Source organism: Neophocaena asiaeorientalis, unplaced genomic scaffold (assembly GCF_003031525.2).
Source record: "Neophocaena asiaeorientalis asiaeorientalis breed wild unplaced genomic scaffold, Neophocaena_asiaeorientalis_V1.1 scaffold56, whole genome shotgun sequence".
NCBI lineage: Eukaryota > Metazoa > Chordata > Mammalia > Artiodactyla > Phocoenidae > Neophocaena > Neophocaena asiaeorientalis.
Genome location: NW_020175837.1, coordinates 175,386 through 198,096, shown reverse-complemented (window position 1 = coordinate 198,096; position 22,711 = coordinate 175,386). Strand labels below are relative to the sequence as shown.

Sequence of the window (22,711 nt, the reverse complement as noted above, 5' to 3'; positions counted from 1 at the left end):
CCAGGGAAGTAAGTCCCCCATATCCTACCTAGGTTTATTGCAACCCCTGTCTAACTGATTGCCCTTGCTTGCAGGCTTACAAGGTCAATCTACTTTCCAAAGTGCAGTCAAAGTGATAGTATAAAATAAAATGCCAATGTTTACACCTTCAATACACACTGCTGCCTCTGGGAGAATATCCACACAAGACTTACAAACTTATTACTTGGTTCTTGCTCTGCCCACACTGAACTATCAGTTCCCTGAGAAGGCTTAGCAAATGCTCATTTTCTAGAGTTAGGAGATAGAGCCAGGGAGAGAACAGAGCTGGCAAAAAAAACTTTCAAGAAGATAGTGGTGCTGTAATTATGTTTTAAATGTGCGCAGGCTCAGCGGCCACGGCTCAAGGGCCCAGCTGCTCCGTGGCATGTGGGATCTTCCCGGACCAGGGCATGAACCCGTGTCCCCTGCATCGGCTGGAGGACTCTCAACCAGTGCACCACCAGGGAAGCCCTAAATAAGCTTTTTAATGTACTTTTCAAAGTTAACGCTGACAAAAGACAATGAAAATGACTGTTTTATTAAAGTCAAGGAAAAACTCATGATAATTTACTCAAAAATTTTACAAAATAGGTGCCATACCTCACTTTTTACCTTAGTGCTTAATGAGGAAAAAGCAAACACTGAGAAAGTATGCAGACAGAAGGACTTTAATCATAAAAGAAAATTCCAAGGTGGGTGGAGTTAGCAGAGAATAAAGCCAATCTCAAATCACCCAATTCAATATTCGTTTATAGTATTATGAAGGAAATATTCCATGGTATGATTAGGTTGTTGTCTTTACCAATGTAAAGACAGAAGTATAAGACACTGAAACTGTTTTTTTTTTTTAGAAGATGTTGGGGGTAGGAGTTTATTAATTTTATTTATTTATTTTTGCTGTGTTGGGTCTTCATTTCTGTGTGAGGGCTTCCTCTAGTTGTGGCAAGCGGGGGCCACTCTTCATCGCGGTGCGCGGGCCTCTCACTATCGCGGCCTCTCTCGCTGCGCAGCACAGGCTCCAGATGCGCAGGCTCAGTAGTTGTGGCTCACAGGCCTAGTTGCTCCGCAGCATGTGGGATCCTCCCAGACCAGGGCTCAAACCCGTGTCCCCTGCATTAGCAGGCAGATTCTCAACCGCTGCGGCACCAGGGAAGCCCTGAAACTTTTTTAAACTAGGACATTTAAATCCCAAGAAAACTAAAGTACTGATGTAATAATTAAAATAGATCATCCAAAGTTAGACAAATAAATAAAATCCAGTATCCTCAAAATTGAACATTTAGGACTTGGGCTACTAGGTTTGCCTACCCACTGTCAACATCCTAAAGACAGTCTTGTTTACATCACAAAGAGAAAACACAAACGGATGTGATATCACACATGCGATGTTTCTTTTTTCTTTCACGGACTAAAAAAAAAAAAAAGTACATTATTGAGATATCTAACCAGTCTTTTCACAAAAAACATTCATCCCTACTGAAAAAGAAACAGGATGGAAAAACATATAGTGAGGTTCTCAGGTGTTACAGAATAAATTAATACTTTAAAAAGAAAACCCTAAAAATAGAAAAAGAACCACTCCAATTTATTCCCACAATTAAAATTAAATCCCAAGCAGTAATTCCATAACCTAGCAAAACACACACACATAAAATCCCTCTGACATTAAATTAGAAAAAGAAAACAGTAACTCCAACAAGCTGTTCCTCTTGGACAGCTAGAAACTACCTTTGTAAAAATCCAGAAATAATGGTCTCGACATTAAATATTCTGAATTTCAACTTCTACTGAATATCTTCATCTGTAAATAAGTCTCATTAAGAATTTTTGAAGAGAAAGCAGACGCTATTTCTTTGTCTACTAGGGAAGTGGCACCACCACCAGCAATACTTCTTTTATTTTCAAACCTTCTACTTTAATGTGGTTAACAAGATATTAAAGTGTAAAATCATCATAAAACTTTCATGAAATCTCAGGTAATTTTAAATATTTGATGCTATCAAAATATTTCCTATTTATAGACTTTATTAGATACATAAGGAGCTTTAAGGGAGATTCAGAAATGGAAATATCACACAACTTGCTGGAAGACTAAATGAGCATACTTCATTTGGAAAAAATAAAATATAATATTTGAAGGGCCAAATAATTAATATAACATTTGAAGGATCAGAATTAATCAAGCAGTCACTATGAATGTGTTTTATGCTTTAAGGCATATAAAACACAAAAGTTTAAGATAATGATCCCTGTCTTTAAAATAACTACAATTCTAGCTGTAGTGAAAAGACAAGAACAAAAGTAAAAAGACCAGCACCAAGGAGGCAATTTTAATTCTGAATATAATTTCATCTACTCCCTGGACAAGCAGCAAGAGGTAATTCTTCCATTCACACCCTACATAGGTTTGGGAAAATTTAGTTTTGGTTTTAATGGCAATTTTATGAAAAGCCACTAGATGGCGATATTGCCTTCAAAAATGTTTAAAAAGCTATTTTGTTCACTAACTTTCAGAACCACGAAAGAAATGTTTTCCAATACACTATAAATATCTTAGAGATTTGAAATCCTTCATCTTAAAGTTGAGAATAATGACATACAGAGATACTACGTGACTTGTCCAATATTTCACAACTGGTAAAATGGAAATGCCAGGACTAGAGCCAAAGTTTCCCGATTTAGGCCTTAGGATTTTCAGTTCCTTCCATTAAAAAAGTAAACGTGTTAAGTTATAGTTTCTTCTCTAGAAAGTGAAATTAATTTCAACTTATATGTAAAGTGCATATTTTTTCATGAGATGGTCACATAAAGTGAAAAAGATACTCCATTACTTGGAAAAGCATTGTAGCTAAGACTTGGTAAAATAAAAACGCAGAAGAGGATTTATCATTGTAGCTGAAAGTCTTGGGGAAAGGTGGACTTAAAACAGCTACTAAAAAACTGAACAGATATGAAGAAATGAGGCAAATACCTCTGTTCTCAAGTTCAATATTTCCCAAGGCCAAATAGAGCAAAGCATGAATACTGATGCTCAAAACAAGAAAATGATTCTTCAAGTTTAAAGGAATCATTTTCCCCCCTAATTTTAGCCCAGTGTTTCTTTCCTCTACTGTAGCACACATGACAGAAGAGATCCATACTGGTCACCCACAACCCCATGCTCAATTCCTACATACTAGCTGTAGTTCCATCAAGTTTTCCTCATATTCAAAAAAGATATACCGGGACTTCCCTGGTGGTGCAGTGGTGAAGAATCCACCTGCCAATGCGGGGGACACGGGTTCGATCCCTGGCCCGGGAAGAGCCCACGTGCCGTGGAGCAACTAACCCTGTGCGCCACAGCTACTGAGCCTGCGCTCTAGAGCCCGTGCGTCACAACTACTGAGCCCACGTGCCACAACTACTGAAGCTCGTGCGCCTAGAGCCCGTGCTCCGCAACGAGAGAAGCCACCACAATGAGAAGCCTGCGCACCGCAATCAAGAGCAGCCCCTGCTCACCGCAACTAGAGAAAGCCCGGGCGCAGCAACAAAGACCCAACGTAGCCAAAAATAAAAATTAATTAATTAAAAAAAAAAAGATATACCAAATCAAATAAGTGAGAGAGATGTAATTGATGCTACTACAGTGATAAGCTGAAATCTGCTCTATTTTGAAAAAAACAAGAAACCCTACAACAATTTCTTGAACACTTCATTCTACCTGTAATAGCTAATTACTTAGAAAACACTTCAAAAAATATTTGGATGGGGGTATTATGGTTTTCTTTCTGCTTATGATAACAAAGAAATATGGATGGAAATCATTTGCTGTATGTTTATTTCAAGAAATATCTAGAAAACTTGGGATAATACAGTGAATCTGCTACAGGCAGTGAATTTCAGTATGTTATTAAAATTTACTGAAACAGTATGTGTATTTTAAAGTCATTCCATTAAATTAAGCCTACTTCTCTAACTGATTTTAAAGAAACTGGAATTATTTGAATCTGAAAAAGAGTAGTTTTAAAGACGTACATAACCCTGAAGGAAAGGATATTTGCTTATAAAACAAAATGATATACCAAGTTTTTAACTTACAAATTTGATTAAGCAGAAAATTTCAGTATACATTACCTGAAGATGCAAAGTTATGGGATTTTAAATTTCCTACTTCCTTAAGTTCAAAATTCTTATATCAATTCAGCAAGGCAATGGGGACCAAGGTTCAGTGAACACGCCACACCCCTGACACTCCATTGAAACCCAATATTCCATTTTAAAAGAGAAAAAAAAAAAAATCAATGGGAAAATTACATATAAAATTTGGCTCTATACTCAGTTCTTCTGGAACATATCTATTCCAATGCGAACAAATATCTGCATAAAAAGAATCTATGAGATGGAAAATGGTAATTTAGCTGTTCTCCATCTCCACTGAAACCTAACACGAAAACAAGAAGAAAGGGATTTATAGTCAAAGTATGATAGACATATACTTCTATTAAGAAAGGATAACAAAACTACAGTGAAATCTCAGTTAACCAGCTAAGCAGGTAGAATCCTTAATTAAGAAGAATTTCCCCCTAAAGAATAGTCATTGAAATTTAGTCATTCAAGAAGTATACTTCAAGTGAAGTTTTGGGTTAAGTATACTTAAGGACCAATTTATTTTTTTCCCTCAAATTCTATCGAAAGGCACTATTATACACAATGGAAAGAATAAATAATTGGGAGTTGGAAAATTTGAGCTATACACTCTTGATGATACTATATATTGATAACAAATATTTTTGGATCTTTCAAGTCACTCAACCCTTTCTAGGTCTCCATTTTCTCAAACGCAAAATGAGGGTTAGAGCTGTTAAGCTCTAGAACAACTTCAAACAAACAAACAAGCAAAAACATACAACCTTTTCTTAAAATAAAATATTAATTAAAAGTGTAGTAAGTTAAATAAAGGCCGAAAAGCTCTGGCTAAAATAGGTATAGGGGACTGGAGCCCTGTCCATAACAAGCTGTCCATACCACAGTCTGAGTTTAACAGAACTCTAATGTATCCAAAACATACCATTTAAAAACCTCTAAACACTAAAAATAATTTTCAGAATTATGTCACAGGTGCTGCAAGATTAAAAAACAAATTTTTCACTTAAAAAAAAATTCAAAACGGGGATTTTTTTTTCAACTAACCAGAAACTGGCAAAGATTCAATGAACGTAAATAACTATTGCTAAGAATTCCAATTAACTGATATTTTATTATATCCAATTATGATTACACTAAATAAATTATAGAACTGTCATAAGGAATTTATACATATATGTATATATATTAAAGAAATAATGCTGTCTGACAAGAAAGGAATGGGCTAATAAACTGGAGATATTAAACCCAGTTAATTTCATAGTTTATATAAAATTCCCTACTTCACAAAAATATTTTGAAATTCCGTATTATTCTTCTAAGAATAATCCTAATAAGACAAATCAATTTCACTACCATCAGGCACAAAATGAGCCAAGTGGGATACTTGGAATCCCTAACTTTAGCCACAGAAGCTTCACACAAAGAAGTTATACACTGAACTTCCTCACAATAGTTTGTTTAAATAAAAGGTTCTAGGGAGTTTAAAACACACACACATCTATATATAGATATAACTATAGTTAAAATAAAAGTTTTAAGTAAGTCCAAAATAATAATTAAAACAAAATATACAAGTTTAAACATGTAACATAAAAAGCATTTACTAAGGTTTATCATTAACCCCCAAAATTACAAACATCTTAACGTCTGGACATGCATTAGAAATTTAAGCATGAATTTTATTTAAAAATTCCTAAGTTCATTTAAGAAACACTTAAAATGGCACATTTGAAAAGAAATTATATTTACCTCTAAGTATGAAAAAATCTATTATTTTTACATTGATTTAATGTATAAAATTTTGTAATTCAAATAGTCAACCCAACATGGTCATGGTATAAAACTTCATTATTTCATGTATTTAACCATGAAAAGAAAATTTCCTTTTTGTTAAAAAATAAACTATCAATATGGTATTCTTAATATAGCTTCTAAAACTGGTCACTAATGTCTATAATATTCAATTGAAAATATTCTTACCTTTCTTCTGAGCTATACAACCGAGCAAGTCCAAAATCTGCAAGTTTTATCTGCCCTCTGGTGGAAGTAAGATAAAATGAAAAAATATTAGTCTACTCTGAATTGATCTTACACATTCATGTTCTATTCCTACAACTAACCAAAAATTCACTGATATAACTGAAACTTCGATTATACTGCAGTACCCAAGGTTCTACAGGAAAAGGCAAACATAAACTCACAACAATATAGGGCAAAAATTAGTACTTTTCTTCGGATAATTTCAGCTACTATTACACTAGTACTGTTGTTATATTATTATGATATATATATAGTATATTATTATATATAGTAATAATAGTACTAATATAACAGTTTCTCGGTACTATTCAGTTCCTATTTAGAAAAGTACACTTCAATGAAAATAAAACAAAATGAGGTAATTCATACTACCTTAGTAATAAGACAAATTATTTGTTCAATTCCAGCCAATAATGTGCAAGAAATGAATCACAGCATTTTAAATTTATGTTTAATTTTCCAGTTCTTAGAGTGACTTGGTGCTCTATAGAACACTTTCTACTAACTAAAATCAGGACCAGGCATGTCTCACTTAAACCAACAAATAGTACCAATTACAAGAGAATTATCAGAGTTCAGGTTATGCTGTCAGTGAAATATTTAACATAAGCTTTGAATATGTATGTATGTATGTACGTGCATATACACGTCAAAAAATGTTCACTTTACAACTGTGATGACTGACTGTTTTTTTAAAAAATTCCAAATTAAAAAAGATGCTAAAACCTATTCTTAACCTAAAACTGAAATCACATCATTAATTATTAGAAGAACCATTCACATTATTTGGAAGAATATCAAATGAGAGGGTCAACTAAGTATTTTGGTTGGGGGGGTGCCTATAATCTTTATTACTTCCCTCCTCCCCCACCCCCCCATGGAGGTATGACAGCTGTTATTGACCAACAACAACAAAAGAAAAGGGGTGCTTAAGTAGTTTGCCCAAGGTCACTTAAACTACTATATGGTTTATGTATACTAGTATATTGATTCAAACTATTATGTGGATTCAAACTCAGGTCTTTATGACTCGAAAACCCCTATTTATATAAGGTCAAAGGGACTGTAAAGTTCTTTAGAGGTCTGATCCAATTAATCCTATTAAATTCCTTGGATTGAGGGGATGGATGAAACTTCAACAAGTCAACTAAGTATTATTTTACATACATTACAAACTATTATTGGAAATTAACTAAAATATATTTAACACAACTTCAGACATAGCCCAAGCTGTAATAGATTTTTTAAAAATAGTCTGAGCAATAAAAACCTAAATTTTAAATCTTTTTAATGGAATCAAGGTATACATTATATAAGACTCATTTTAAACATATATATCAAACTCATATCATACCTATTATTTAGAAGAATATTTGAACACTTAATATCTCGATGCAAAAAGTTCTTCTTATGACAATAATCCAGACCTTCCATAAGCTGTCTCATGAATGACTTTATGTGATTTTCATTAAAATGAACCAAGCCTGATTCCAGCAGTCCCATCAGATCATGGTCCATATATTCAAACACCAGATAAAATGCACCTAAGAACAACAATTAACACATTAAAGATTTTGTTCTTACAACTTTTCTATAGGCTCAGAATTTTTTAAAAATAAAATGCTGGGGAGAAAATTAATCCTTGAAAAGAATTGCTACTTCTGTCATTTAATAATGTTCATGTCCTTTTCTCTGAATTTAATATCAATACCATCCCAAGGAACTATCTAGCCAGTCTTCTTCTCCCAAAGAAAACTGCTATGATATAAAATCAACACTGCTAATTTCCACACTGCATAGTTTCTGGGTATGATTGATGTAAAATAAATTCTTAGCTGTTTTACATATTGAACAAATTGTCTCTCAGCAGAAGCTGAATAAAATCAGTATAGTTCATCAAAGAAAATTTAAAGATGTTGTAAGAATTACTTTTGATAAAAAAAAAAAAAAAAAAAAAAGAGTCTGGGCCCAGTCGGGCTTTAGATGACTTCTATTAAGTTTTCAATAAGCATACAATTTAATTCTTTTATACAGCTCCAGAGCATCTGAAAGCATACAAATTACAACTTTATTTTATAATACCAGCTTATTAATCCTGCTACTAAATCCTAAAACAGCACATAGCACATACACAACATACATACGATAGATTCAAAATTCCTAAATGAAACTTGCACAAACTGAATCTAAGCTATATCTACAAATATCTCAATCAGGCAGTTTAATTTATCAATTCGAGAATGGAAAAGCTAATAAAATTCAACACATCTATCTTTCAAAGTAAAAAAGTTATCAATATGCCAAAAAAAGGCATCTGAGGAAAGTTCATGATCAGTTCGTGATTAAAAACAGAGCAAAGGAAATTCCCGGACGGTCCAGTGGTTAGGACACGGTGCTTTCATGGCAGGGCTCAGGTTTGATCCCTGGTCCAGGGATCCTGCAAGCTGTGTGGCACGGCCAAAAAAAAAAAAAAACAGAACAGAGCCAAGATTTCACAGTAAACTTGCAATAGAAAGATTCTTTCCTAAAAGTTTATAATCGTTCCTCTCTGAAACCAACAACTATTGTCATATTTAATAGTAAAATGTCAGATGCTGTACACAAGACAAGAATGTTCATTATTACTAACTATTCTAGAAGTTAGTAAGTAAAATTAAAAACAAAGTATAAAAACTTAAAGTGACAAAAACATGATTATTGGTAGATGAGATGACGATTCTAAAAGATCCAAAAGAATAAAAAAGTAGCTGCGTTAGAAAAAAATCATACACAAAAAATAAAAGACTTTATATATACCAGCAACAATTAGAAATTAAAATTAGAAACAATTAGAAAGTAAAATTTAAATGACTCTGCAATAGAAAAAAAAATACTACAAACAACTAGGAATAAACTTTAACAATTATACAAATATATTAAGGATTCACCAAATTGTAAAATTCTATATTTTAATGCAATTTCAGTAAAAGGACCAATGATTTGTTGTTTCTTTTGCTGAAAGAACACTTGAGAAACTAACTCTAAAGTTCACCTTGAAGAAAACAAAACCAGAATATCAACCAAAACGTTTCTTAAAATAAACATTTGCCCTACCAGAAATTAATATGACCTACTGTACTATTGGGACAGATAGAAAAATGCATATAATATATACCAGAAAAAAAAATCCCAAATACGTATCTAGTAACTATGAAAACAGCCATTTTAAATCAGTGAAGGAAAAAAAGAGGCAGAACAGTACTGGGACAAAGGCAGTAACCCCAAAGGCAGATTGGGAATTATACCAAAAACAAGCCTATTAAAAAACTGACAAATTTCACTAAATAAAAATTTAGAAACACATATGTAAGAAATAAATATGAAATAGAGGTAAAAGGCAAATAAATGACAAGCTGAAGAACCTATTTGCAACATAACAGATTAATTTTCTTAATATAAAACAAAGTCTTGGGGCTTCCCTGGTGGCGCAGTGTTGAAAGTCCGCCTGCTGATGCAGGGGATGCGGGCTCGTGCCCCGGTCCGGGAGGATCCCACATGCCGCGGAGCGGCTGGGCCCGTGGGCCATGGCCATGAGCCTGTGCGTCCGGAGCCTGTGCTCCACAGCGGGAGAGGCCACAACAGTGAGAGGCCCGTGTACCGCAAAAAAAAACAAACAAAAAAAACCAAAGTCTTACAAATCAGTACCAAAAAGGACCAGTACTACAAGAGAAAAATGAAATTAACTGTCAATACACAAATAATGCCTATGTACTTAATCTCACTATTAATCAAAATATACAAATCAAACAATATACCACTTTTAACTAAAGGGAAAATATTTCAAAAGAAAAACTACACTGCATTAACAAAGGTGTGAAATAAACAGACACTATTATATAGTGCCAGGAGTAAACTGGTATATTTACAAAATATAATTTGGCAACATGCACCCAAAGCTTTAACCATCATGTACCCTTTTACGTAGCAAGGGCTTTTATAGATATTTAGCACAAGGAGGTAAAAGATAGAAAAGATTTATCTATAGGCATGTTCACTACAACCAATATAATAATAAAATACCTAAAAACATTAAGCAAAAAAACCAAACCAAATAAACAAACAAATGGGTTATTATGGTTCACCTATACCATACCATGCACTTTGAAAAGCACTGTAGAGGTATGATATTGATATGCAAATATATTGATGATATTGAGTTTAAAGTAGATTTACAAAGATTGTGTATTTGATCCACCTATCTCACTATCTTTGATGTTATTAAGTAACACAGTTACACACAGAGTATCTAGAGTAGCAAAGCCCAATACAACTGCTACTACCTCCGTGTGGCAACTGAACACTTGAAATGTGGCTAGTCCAAATGTGCCTGAAGCGTAAAACGTACACGGGATTTCAAAAACTTACTACAGGGCTTCCCTGGTGGCGCAGTGGTTGAGAGTCCACCTGCCGATGCAGGGGACATGGGCTCGTGCCCTGGTCGGGAAGATCCCACTTGCCGCGGAGCGGCTGGGCCCGTGAGCCATGGCTGCTGAGCCTGCGCGTCCGGAGCCTGTGCTCCGCAACGGGAGAGGCCACAACAGCGAGAGGCCCGCTTATCGCAAAAAAAAAAAAAAAAAACTTACTACAACAACTAAAAAAAATAAAATATCTTGATAATTTGTTATATTGGTTACATACTGGAATAATCTCTTGATATACTGGGTTAAATAATAATATTATTAAAATGAACAGAGCTTTCAAAAACGAGACTAACCGATTATTTTAAATTAAAATATAATGTCTTGCATTCTGTTTCTATTAGACAGTATTGAATTAGAGTAAGAATTGAAACAGAAGAGCTAAAACTATCTCTGCATGCAGATGACCTGAATGTTTGTTCTCTGAAAGGACATATACATTCAATTTTAAAAACTGTTAAAAACAGTGACACAATTTAGAAAAACAGCAGAAATAAAACATACAGTAGTCACTGGGCTTCCCTGGTGGCGCAGTGGTTAAGAAACCACCTGCCAATGCAGGGGACATGGTTCGAGCCCTGGTCCGGGAAGATTCCACATGCCATGGAGCAACTAAGTCCATGCGCCACAATTACTGAGCCTGCGCTCTAGAGCCCGCGAGCCACAACTACTGAAACCCCCGTGCCTAGAGCCTGTGCTCCGCAACAAGAGAAGCTGCCGCAATGAGAATCCTGCGCACCTCAACGAAGAGTAGCACCTGCTCTCCGCAACTAGAGAAGAGCCTGCGCACAGCAATGAAGACCCAACGCAGCCAAAAATAAAATAAATTTTTTAAAAAAGGTCTAAAAAATAAAATAATAAAACATACAGTAGTCATTAACATAGCTACCAGTTAAAAGAAAAACATGAAGGTCCCATTTATAATAAATAAATTTTTTTTTAATTTAAGAAATGTGCAAAATACATCAGAGATAAATTACAAAACACTTTTAAAAGGCAAAAAACTATAAATGAAAAACATGGATACATTCTTAGGAAGGCTCAACATGATAAAGATTTTCCCTAAGTAATTTATAAATTAAACAAAGCTCTATTTTTAAAAATACCTTGTTTTCTTCCTACAATTAGATAAGCTGACGTTATATCCACACAGGGAAATAACTAAGTAAGAATAGCAATGAAAATATCTGAAAGAGAAAGGCGGGGTGGGCACTAGGCTCTACCAGCCCAGACAGTTTAAGACAGAATAGTGAATCCCTATAATTAAAAAATGTGATACTGCGAAAGGAACATGAAATAAAATAAATCCAGAATTATACCCAGGTATATATGGAACTTTAGTAAATGATAAAGATGGCATCATATCAATTCAGTGGGAGAAAAGATCAACTTATTATAAATCAGCAATATTGGGACAACATGAATAGCCAGATAGAAATAGTTAAAACTGGTCTGTTCCTCACAACATATATACCAGCATAAAAAGCAAATGAACCAGTTCTAAATATAAAAAATAAAACCATGAAAGTATTTTTTTTAAACATGAATTCCTTAATAACCTCAGAGTGGGGAAAACTTTCCTAACTAGGAATCAAACCAAGATGCAACAGGGGAAAAGGGGGAAAAGACTGATATAATGTGACTACGTAAAAACAAAAATCTACTGAGCAGCTGAAAACACTGTAAGCAAATTTAGAAAAATATAGCAAACTGGCAAAAAACCATTAGCAACTTATTCCAGATAAATTACTTATACCCACTAAAAAAGCCTCTCTAAATTGAAAAGAAAAAGATTAATAACCGCACAGAAAAGTGGGCAAAAGACAGATAACCCAGACCACACACACAAGCAGTAACCAACTGCCCTTAAACCAATGGAAAGTCGCTTAGCCTTGCTCATAATAAAAATGTATTTCTCAAGCTAAAACTTCACCACAATAACAAATTAACAACAGCTCAAATGTATGACACCAGATTCTAATGGCAAAGCTGTAAGGAACACTCTCATACACTGCTAGGAATTTGGCAATATCTAGCTAGCTTAATCATATTTAGCATTTCCATTTCTCTTTGACCTAACCAGCCCAATTCTACGGGCCTGTCCAACAATTCACTGACAAAAATACAAGATGGTGTAGGCAGAGAGCTATTCAAAGTAGCATTATTTCTAATAGCAAAAGACTGGAAACAATGCAAGCATCTATCAGTGGGAGACTAACGGAATAAACTATGATACATCCACACAGCAGAGTACTGTGTAGCCATATCTATCTACTGATATCGAGTACTTTTCAGTATATATAATTAAATGAAAAGAACCAGGAACAGTAGAGCAGTTATTAATATGACATCTTTTATATAAAAGGGGGAGAGTGAATATGTAGCAAAGAAAAACTGTAAGGATGAACTAAACACTTAAAAAAAAAGGTTGTCCCTGGGTAAGGGAGAGAACTGGAAAAAGGAATGAAAATGAGACTACTCTGAATGTGCCCTGCTTTACAGCTTTGAGTTTGGAACCATGTAAATGTTTCACATGATTAACTATACATCACCACACTGAAAAGGTTAGAAAAACAGTACCTGAAAAATTAGAAACAGATGAACCTACACGTGTATCAAACCGTCTATACTAACATTAACTGATTATGGTATTCTGACTATATTATCCCTAGTGGGGCATATGCTAAGGACAAAAAGAACCAATAAGAAATCTTAAACTGCATTCAGTAGTCTTCTTAGTAATTAACATTGTTATCTTGAAATTATTTTATGTATATTGTAGGACAATGCTAATTTCTTAGGAACCAAGGTTTTTAGTATTAAAAAAAAGACAAGTATAGGATCAAAAATTTATAAATCCCGCACTTTTAATTTTAAATTAAAATCATTTACAGTAGCCAGCCTCTAAGGTGACCCCAGTAATTTTCATCTGCTGGTATCCATGCCGTCCATTCAAGGATGGCCTGTGTGACCAACAGAATACTGAAGACGTGGTAATGTCACTGACCACCAAGGCTAGGTCATAAAGATATTGCAGCTTCCATCTTATTTTCCTGGATCATTTGCCCCAAGAGAAGGCAGCCACCAAGCTGTCAGAATAGTCAAGCAACACTTTTGAAAGGCCCGTGCTAAGAAGAACTGAGACCTCCCCTCAACAGTGGAACGACAGTTTGCTAGCGATGTGAGGGAGCCACCCTGGAGCAGATTGTCCCAACCCTAGTTACACCTTCTAGTGACTACAGCTCTAGTCAACATCTCACTGCAATCTCATGAGAGAATCCAAGCCAAAACCGCCCAGCCAAGATGCTCCCAAATTCCTGCCCAGAGAAACTGTAAGAGATAATAGCTTCCAGCATCACCTCTGAAGTACAATTGCCAAAGAAGTGAACTTATATCTAAATAATCATCTAGATCTAACTTCCATTTATAGGAAATATCAGGGTTAGAAGAACAAGCTACCCGCCACCAAAAGGAAGCATCTGTCAAATCCAAATAGTGGTCTATTCTTCAATAAATAAAGGAGTAAAAATTTTAAAAGGCAAGAGTGGATACTGTAGATGACAACAGACTTAAGATAATAATTAACCACATACAATGTGCAGATTTCTTGTTTGCATCCTGATTCAAAGAAAGCCAACTATTAAAAATATTTTTGAGACAACTACATGAATATGGACAGTTAGATATATTATAAAATTGCCAATTTTGTTAGGTAGGCCTCCTTCTTGTCTTTTTTAAACATACTAGCAACTTCATTATAGATTATAGGCAGATAATAAAGAATTTATGTTTACAATATAATGCATGGGATTCACTCAAAAATAACCCAGCAAAATAAAAACAAGTCGGGGGAGAGAAACAAACAAGATTAGCAAAATGTGATAACTGCTAAATGTGAGGGATGGGGACAATGGGATTCATCATACCATCTTCTCTACTTTTAAGTATGTTTGAACATTTCAGTAATACTGTATTTTTTAAGTGTCTGAAACAAAACTAAATAAAAGAATATTTTAGAAGGCATTCAAATTATGCTGAATTAAGGGATATATTTATTATTCCCATATTTTCGGCAGGCGGACTCCCAACCACTGCGCCACCAGGGAAGCCCTAATTTGGTTTTTATTTCTATCGAGGTTGTATAAATTTCGTAGTTTTAAGCAATGTTTTCAAACTGTGGGTCATGAAATCAGTTTAGTAGGTCACGACCTGCATTTCAAAAAGTTTTTTCTATTGCTTGATATTTTTTCCTATATTGTATTTAAACATTAATAAAATCATATGTAATAATATTTTTTATATAGCATGCCAAGTAAAATTTCACTTTGGTAGGAATTTATATGCATACATATGCTTAGAAAAATGTCCAATATCAAAATTCTAAGAGCAGTTTATCTCTGTGTGAGCAGATGGATGATTTTTACTTTCTTCTTATGCTGCCATCTTCTGACTTTTCTACAAGGAGCACAAATAATAATTTTTAAATATATTAACAACTGTGCCTAATATACAAATTTATAAGGAAAAAACAAATAACCCAAATGAAAGAAATGGCAATATCACAAATAAATATGCACATAGGAAATCAAAATTGTAAACATATGTAAGATGCTTCAGACCTCACTAGTAATCAGGAAAGTACTAATCAAAGGAACAATGAGAAACCATTTTCACCTATCAGGTTGGCAATATCCAGTGATGTCCAAATGAAAGGAAACTCATACACTGCAACAATTTTTTGGCAAAGTATGCTGACAAAAGAAAATATCCCTTGACTTGAATATCCCACTTCTGGAAGTAACCTAAGGAAATATCAGCACCAGTATGCAAGTATACATGTATAAGCACATTTCTAGCAATATTGTTTGTAATGGAAAAAAGATGGGGAAAATTGAGTGCCCATCAAGGGAGAATGGTTGAATAAGCCCAGTATATCCATACCATGGCATATTATGCAGCTAGATAAAAGAAAGTTTTATCACCTAGAGATGTGTTGTATTCCTTAATAAGAAAAGTAAAATACAGAATTAAAAAAAAACAAACCCACAATTAGCACAGAGGACTTATGGTTTCTCGTCCAACAGTAAGGAGTCTGGAAGTCGCCACACCCATCCTCACAATGAGAAAACAGCAAAACAAACTAAAAATCAACAGTTCTTCTTAGATCCATCAGAGACTGAGGTCACAGAGCAAAGCACTGCCCCCAAAATTGGTGAGAGAGACAGGTAGATACAGAGAATCACCAGTTCACCAGAGGAGAGGCCCAGAAGCAGAAGCCTCCACAAGAACCATTACCTTGGTAGGAAAGCCTAAACTGTAATTGACAAATTGCTAGAGGCTCAGTGTGAACAAGTTTAAGAGTTAAAAATTCCAGGGGTTCCAGTCTTAGGGAAGCCCCCACCACCACCTTCTGTGAGTTTTATCACCAGGAACCCTACCAGCTTATCACACTGAAGATCAAAGATAAATCAAGTTGTTCTTCCAGCAAGGGGAGAGGAAAAACAGTCATGATGAAATACACCCTAATCATTCTCTTCTTTAACAAGGTTTGCCCTCAAGAGAAACTATTTTACCAGAGCCTAACCAACTGGGGTTCAATAAGAGCCTTATCAGCCGGGCAAAGAGGAAATATCCAACTCCAGAACACCCTAGCCTTTGACTTAGGGGAAAGAAACACTGACCTCCAGCACCTTTTAGCATTCCTGTCTCACTTTAGAGGGAAAAGAAACAAGAAAACTGATAAACATGTCTGAAGGATACAGGCTCACTAAAAAACTGAGACCAAATCACAGGACTACAGAACACTTCCCCTCCCCCCATAACTTATCATCATATATAATAACAGTGTACAACATCTGAAAGAACTGCGTATCTCAGACCTTATTTAAGAAGTCTCCAGAGAAACCAAAAGACAACAGGAGAGTAAATCTTAGCCTCTGACACAGCTTCAGCAAACAATAAACACAACCTAACTGCTAGCCAGATAAACATAAAACCTTACACTAAAGGCCGATTTATCTGTTTATTTTATCCAATACCTCTTATCTGCCTTTCAATGAAAAATTACAAGGCATGCTAAAACATAGTCTGAAGAGAAAAAGCAAGCATCAGGGAGATTCAGATATAGAAGAGAAATTGGAATTATCAAACCAGGAATTTTTAAGTAATTATGATTAATGTTCTAAGGGTTCTAACGGAAAAATTAGACAGTATGCAAGAACAGATGGGTATTGTAAGCAGAAAAATGGAAATTCTAAGAAACAACCAAAAGGAAATGACAGAAATCAAAAAGATTGTAACAGAAATAAAGAATGCCTTTGATGGGCTCATCAATACACCAGACATACACGAGCAAAGAATCAGTGAGCTTGAAGATATGTCAAAAGGAACTTCGAAAAGCTGAAATGCAAAGGAAAATAAAGAGAAAAAAAGAATATCCAAAATGTGGGACAATTACAATATACATGTAAATGGGAATACTAGAATCAAAGGGGGAAGGGAGGAAGGAAGGAAGGGAAGGAGGAAGGGAGGGAGGGAGAACAGAAAAAATACTAAAAGTAATAATGATTGAAATTTCCCCAAATGATAAATATCAAACCACAGATCCAGGAAACTTAAAGAATATAAAGGAGGATAAATATTAAAACATCTACACCTAGGTATATCACATTCAAACTGCTGAGAATCAAAGACAAAAAGAAAATCTTGATAGAAGCCAGAAGGAAAAAAAACAGCTTACCTTTACAATAGCAAAGATAAAATGTATACTGGATTTCTCCTCGGAAACCATACAAGCCAGAAGAGAGTGAAATGAAATATTTAAAGTGTTGAAAGAAAAAATCTACCAACTTACATGAAGGTAAAATAAAAATCTTTATTTTTCTTACTGATTGACCAAACAGTTAACAGTCTGTTCAAAAATAATAATAGCAAAAATGCATTCACTGAGTATAGTTTGTGGATAAGTAAAATGAAAACCAATGTTATAAGGGATGGGATGGAAGAAATGGGAATACTCTGTTATGAGGTACCTATAGAACCTATAGTAGTATAATGTTATTTTATTTTATTATTTTTTATTTTTTTGCGGTACACGGGCCTCTCACTGTTCTGGCCTCTCCCGTTGCGGAGCACAGGCTCCGGACGCGCAGGCTCAGCGGCCATGGCTCACGGGCCCAACCGCTCCGTGGCATGTGGGATCTTCCCGGACTGGGGCACGAACCCATGTCCCTTGCATCGGCAGGCAGACTCTCAACCACTGTGCCACCAGGGAAGCCCTATTTATTTATTTTAAATTTATTTTACTTATTTTATTTCTGGCCGCACTGGGTCTTCACTGTTGTGTGTGGGCTTTCTCTAGTTGTGGTGAGCGGGGGTTACTCTTCATTGCGGTGTGCAGGCTTCTCATTGCAGTGGCTTCTCTTGTTGCAGAGCAGGGGCTCTAGGCGCACAGGCTTCACTAGTTGTGGCTCACGGGCTCAGTAGTTGTGGCGCATGGGCTTAGTTGCTCTGTGACATGTGGGATCTTCCCAGACCAGGGCTCGAACCCACATCCCCTATACTGGCAGGTGGATTCTTAACCACTGTGCCACCAGGGAAGCCCAAAAGTAGTAAAATGTTATTTTAAAGAGGACTTGGACAAATTGTAAATGTATATTGCAAACACAAGGGCAACAACTAAATAAAAATTTTAAAAGAAGAATAGTTGATATGCTCAGAAAAGAGAAGAAATAAAGTCATATAAAAAGACTAAGACAAAAGAAGGCAGAAAAAGAGTAGAAGAAAAACAAGCAAGGGCAACTAATAGAAAATATAACAAATACAGTAGATAATAATCCAACTATATCGACAAGTACTTTAAATGCCAACAGTCTAAAATACACCAATTAAAACACACAGAATGTTAGAGTGAATTAAAAAGGAAAAGAAAAAAAGACCCAATTGTACGATGCCTATAAGAAATCCACTTTAAATATAAGGACAGAGTAATACTAAGCAAAAGAAAGCAGGAGTAACTATATTAAATTTCAGACAGAGCAGACTTAAGAGAAAAAGAATTTATCAGGAATAAAGAGGAGCATTACATAATGATAAAGGAGTCGATTTTCCAAGAAGACATAACAAGCTTTAATGTGTATACTGCTCAAAACGGAGTCTCCACTATTACAGTTGGAGACTTCAAGACCCCTCTGACATTAACTGACATGCAATAAGAAGAAATCAGTGAGAACATACAGCACCATCAATCAACTGGATCTAACTTATATCTATATTATCTATATTAATATTTCAACAACAGCAGAATACATCTTCTCAACTTCCCATGAAACATTCACCAAGACAGACCACAGTCACAGGCATAAAACACACCTAACAAATTTAAAAGAACAGAAATCATACAAAAGTATGCTAATGGAATTAAACTAGAAATCAGTAACAGAAAGATAGCTGGAAAACTGCAAAATACTTTTTAAATTTTTTTCTAAATAACACGTGGGTTACACAAGAAGTCTAAAATAAATTTTTAAATATTTTGAAGTACATAAAAATAAAAACGCAATTTACCAAAGTACATGGGATACAGCAAAACTATTGCTTAGGGGAAACTTACAGCACTGAATACACATATTTGAAAAGAAGGCCTAAAATCAATAACCTATGCGTCCACTTTAGGAAACCAGAAAAACAGCAAAGTAAGCAGAAGAGAATAATAAAAATTGGAACAGAAATCAGAGATATTGAAAATGGGAAATCAAGAGGAAAAAAAAGTCAGTGAAACCGAAAACTGATTCTCTGAGAAGAATAATATAATTGGTAAGCCTCTAGCCAGGTTAACTAAGGAAAAAATTACTAATATCAGAAATGAAAGATGGGACATCACTATTGCTCCCCAAAGCATTAAAAGCATAGTAAAGGAATATATGAACAGCTCTATGCCGACAAATTTTATATTCTAGATGAAATGAACCAATAATTTGAAAGACACAATCTACCAAAACTCACACAATGAGAAACAGATAATCTGAATAGGCCCAAATCTATTAAAGAAAATGAATCAATAATAGCCTTCCAAAACAGAAAGCACCAGGCCCAGATGGCTTTACTGGTGAATTCCACCAGACATTTAAGGAAGAAATTGTACCAGTTCTCTACAATCTCTTCCAGAAAATACAAAGAGACAAGACTACTTCCTAACTCATTCTATAAGGCCAGCATTACTCTTAATACCAAAACCAGACAACTGATCTTCAACAACAGAGCAAAGGCACTTTGGTACGGAAGGGAAAGTCTTCAACAAATGCTGCTTAACAAGCGGACACAGACGTGCCGGGAAAAAAAAAATTCAAATCTAGATACAGACCTTACACACGTCACAAAAATTAACTCAAAATGGATCATAGACCTAAGGGCAAAATGCAAAACTAAAAAACTCCTGGAAGATAACAAGGAAGAAAACCCAGGTGATCTTGGGCTTGACAATGACACCAAAATCACAATCTGGAAAAAAGAAATGGTGTGCTTGTGAAAGAAGCTGGAGTTGATTAAAATTAAAAACTTCAGCTCTGCAAAAGACACCATTAAGAGAACGAAAAGACAAGCCAGACTGGAGAAAATCTTATAAAACACATCTGATAAAGGACTGGTATACAACATATACAAAGAAACCCTAAAACTCAACAGTAAGAAAACAAAAAGCCCAATTAAAAAAATGAGCAAAAGATCTGAACAGATACATCACCAAAGAGAAGACACAGATGGCAAATAAGTATATGAAAAGATTATCAACATCATATTTCAATAGAGAATGGCAAATTAAAACAACCATGGGATACCATACATACTTATCAGAATGAAAAAATCCATAACAATGACAATGCCAAATGCTGGTGAGGATATGGAACAACAAACTCTCATTCATTGCTTGTGGGAATGCAAGATCATACATCCACTTTTCAAGACACTTTGGAAGTTTCTTACAAAAGCAAACATACTCTTACCATACAATCCAGCAATCACACTCCTTGTGTGAGGCTGAAAACTTATATTTATACCGAAACTTGCACATGAATGTTTATAGCTGCTTGATTCATAATTGTCAAAACTTGGAAGCAACCAATATATCCCTCAGCAGGTGAATGGATAAATACACTGGTACATCCAGACAATGGAGTATTGATCAGCACTAAAAAGAAATTAGGTATGAAGCCATGAAAATCCATAGAGCAAACTTAAATGCATATTACTAAGTGAAAGAAGCAAATATGAAAAGGCTACATACTGTATGTTTCCAACTTTGATGATATTCTGGAAAAGGTAAAACTATGGAGACAGTTAAAAAATCAAGTGTTTGCTGCGGTTGGGGGTGGGAGTGGGCAATGAATAGGCAGAACACAGGATTTTTAAGACAGTGAAAGTATTGTGTGTGTGTGTGTGTGTGTGTGTGTGTGTGTTCCTGTCAGATTCTCTGTGGGGCTTCATATGCCTCTTGTCTTTATCTCTCTTTCTCTGTGTCCCCGTCTGTGGGTCTATCAAACTGTGGGGGGTTTTTTTTCTTTTCTTTTTTTGCGGTACACGGGCCTCTCACTGTTGTGGCCTCTCCTGTTGTGGAGCACAGGCCCCGGACGCGCAGGCTCAGCAGCCATGGCTCACGGGCCCAGCCGCTCCACGGCATGTGGGATCTTCCCGGACCGGGGCACGAACCCGTGTCCCCTGCATCGGCAGGCGGACTCTCAACCACTGCGCCACCAGGGAAGCCCCAAACTGTGTTTTTGTTGGACTCTGTATCTCTGCTTGACTGACTGCCTGACTGACTCTCTCTCTCTCAGTTTATATACTTAAATATATATTTTTATTATTTCTATTTCCATTTTTGTGCACAGACAACGGTCTTGAAGGATATATAACAGGCTGTTAACCCTGGCTGGGTTGGGCAAAGTAGCAAGAGAAATGGGAAATTAATTGGTTTTTTTTTTTGGCTGTGTTGGGTCTTCGTTTGGGCTTTCTCTAGTTGCAGGGAGCGGGGACTACTCTTTGTTGCGGTGCTCAAGGTGGTTGCTGCAGCAATAGCCCCTTCTTGCTCTCAGGCTCACACCTCACAAGTAAGAGGACCTCACTCAATACGTGAGATCTCAGGAAAAGTCTCAGCCTTGCGACAGAAAGACTGTAAGGCTCTAACTGGCCAGACCTGAACGACATGCACCTCGGGAGCTAGAAGTGAAGTCAGTTCCACAGTTACATGGACTAAGAAGAGAAAAAAGCTGGAACCTCAAAAACAAAAACAAAAAGCTCAAGGCTATTATATGAAGTAAATAGGAAGTAGGGTAAATTGGTGGTAGCAGACACCAAAACATGTCCAATACAATATCTACCCCAAACTAGGGCCAATATCAAGCTATATTCATGAAGCTGAGTTTTTCAACTTATATTAAATCTAGAACATAATGTAAAATTCCAATTCCTTTTTAGAAAACTCATGTAAAGCCAGAGACAAATAACAAAAAAGCTTTCTGAAGTACAAAAATCATTCAATTCCTGTTACTACCCCAAGTACCTGTAAAAATGGACAAATCTTATGAGTGTATAACAGTTGTTATTAGAAAATCCCTTTATACACTAAAATGACCCCAAATCCCCAAATCGGAAGTCTGGTACCTGAAAACCTAGACGTGAAATGAACTTAAACCCTATTAACAAGTCCAATAATGGAAGACAAGTCAGTAAATAACTATTATGTTCACTAAAATAAAACACTAAAGTCAGAACATTCAAAAAAGAGTAATCAATGCAACTTTCCACATCCTAAATTAAAAATGGTCAATAATTCCATTACCTTTATGACTCAGCATGTTTGGCTGCCAAGTCCCACCTGTCCTACAGATACAGACTAACTTAAATGAAAAAAAAAAAAAAGTGTGTAACCTTTACTTTGCTCAGCAGAGCAGGTATTTCTCAATCTTCTTACATAACACTCTAGTGTCTTCAGATTTCACGTAAAGCCAATGAATCGACCTCTGTATAACTCAGCTATCTCTTTCTTGCCAAGTAAGCTCCTGAGTTCTGAAAGTGGT

At 35.5% G+C, this 22,711-nt stretch overlaps 1 protein-coding gene across 1 annotated transcript in view; it reads right to left on the bottom strand.

The window, feature by feature from the left end:
- Positions 1–22,711, bottom strand: part of CDK13 (cyclin dependent kinase 13) — a 107,925-nt gene that overhangs the window by 29,964 nt on the left and 55,250 nt on the right. The window contains 2 exon segments of the mRNA XM_024732945.1: positions 6,127–6,183; positions 7,541–7,730. Of these exon segments, the coding sequence (XP_024588713.1) occupies positions 6,127–6,183; positions 7,541–7,730 (247 nt within the window).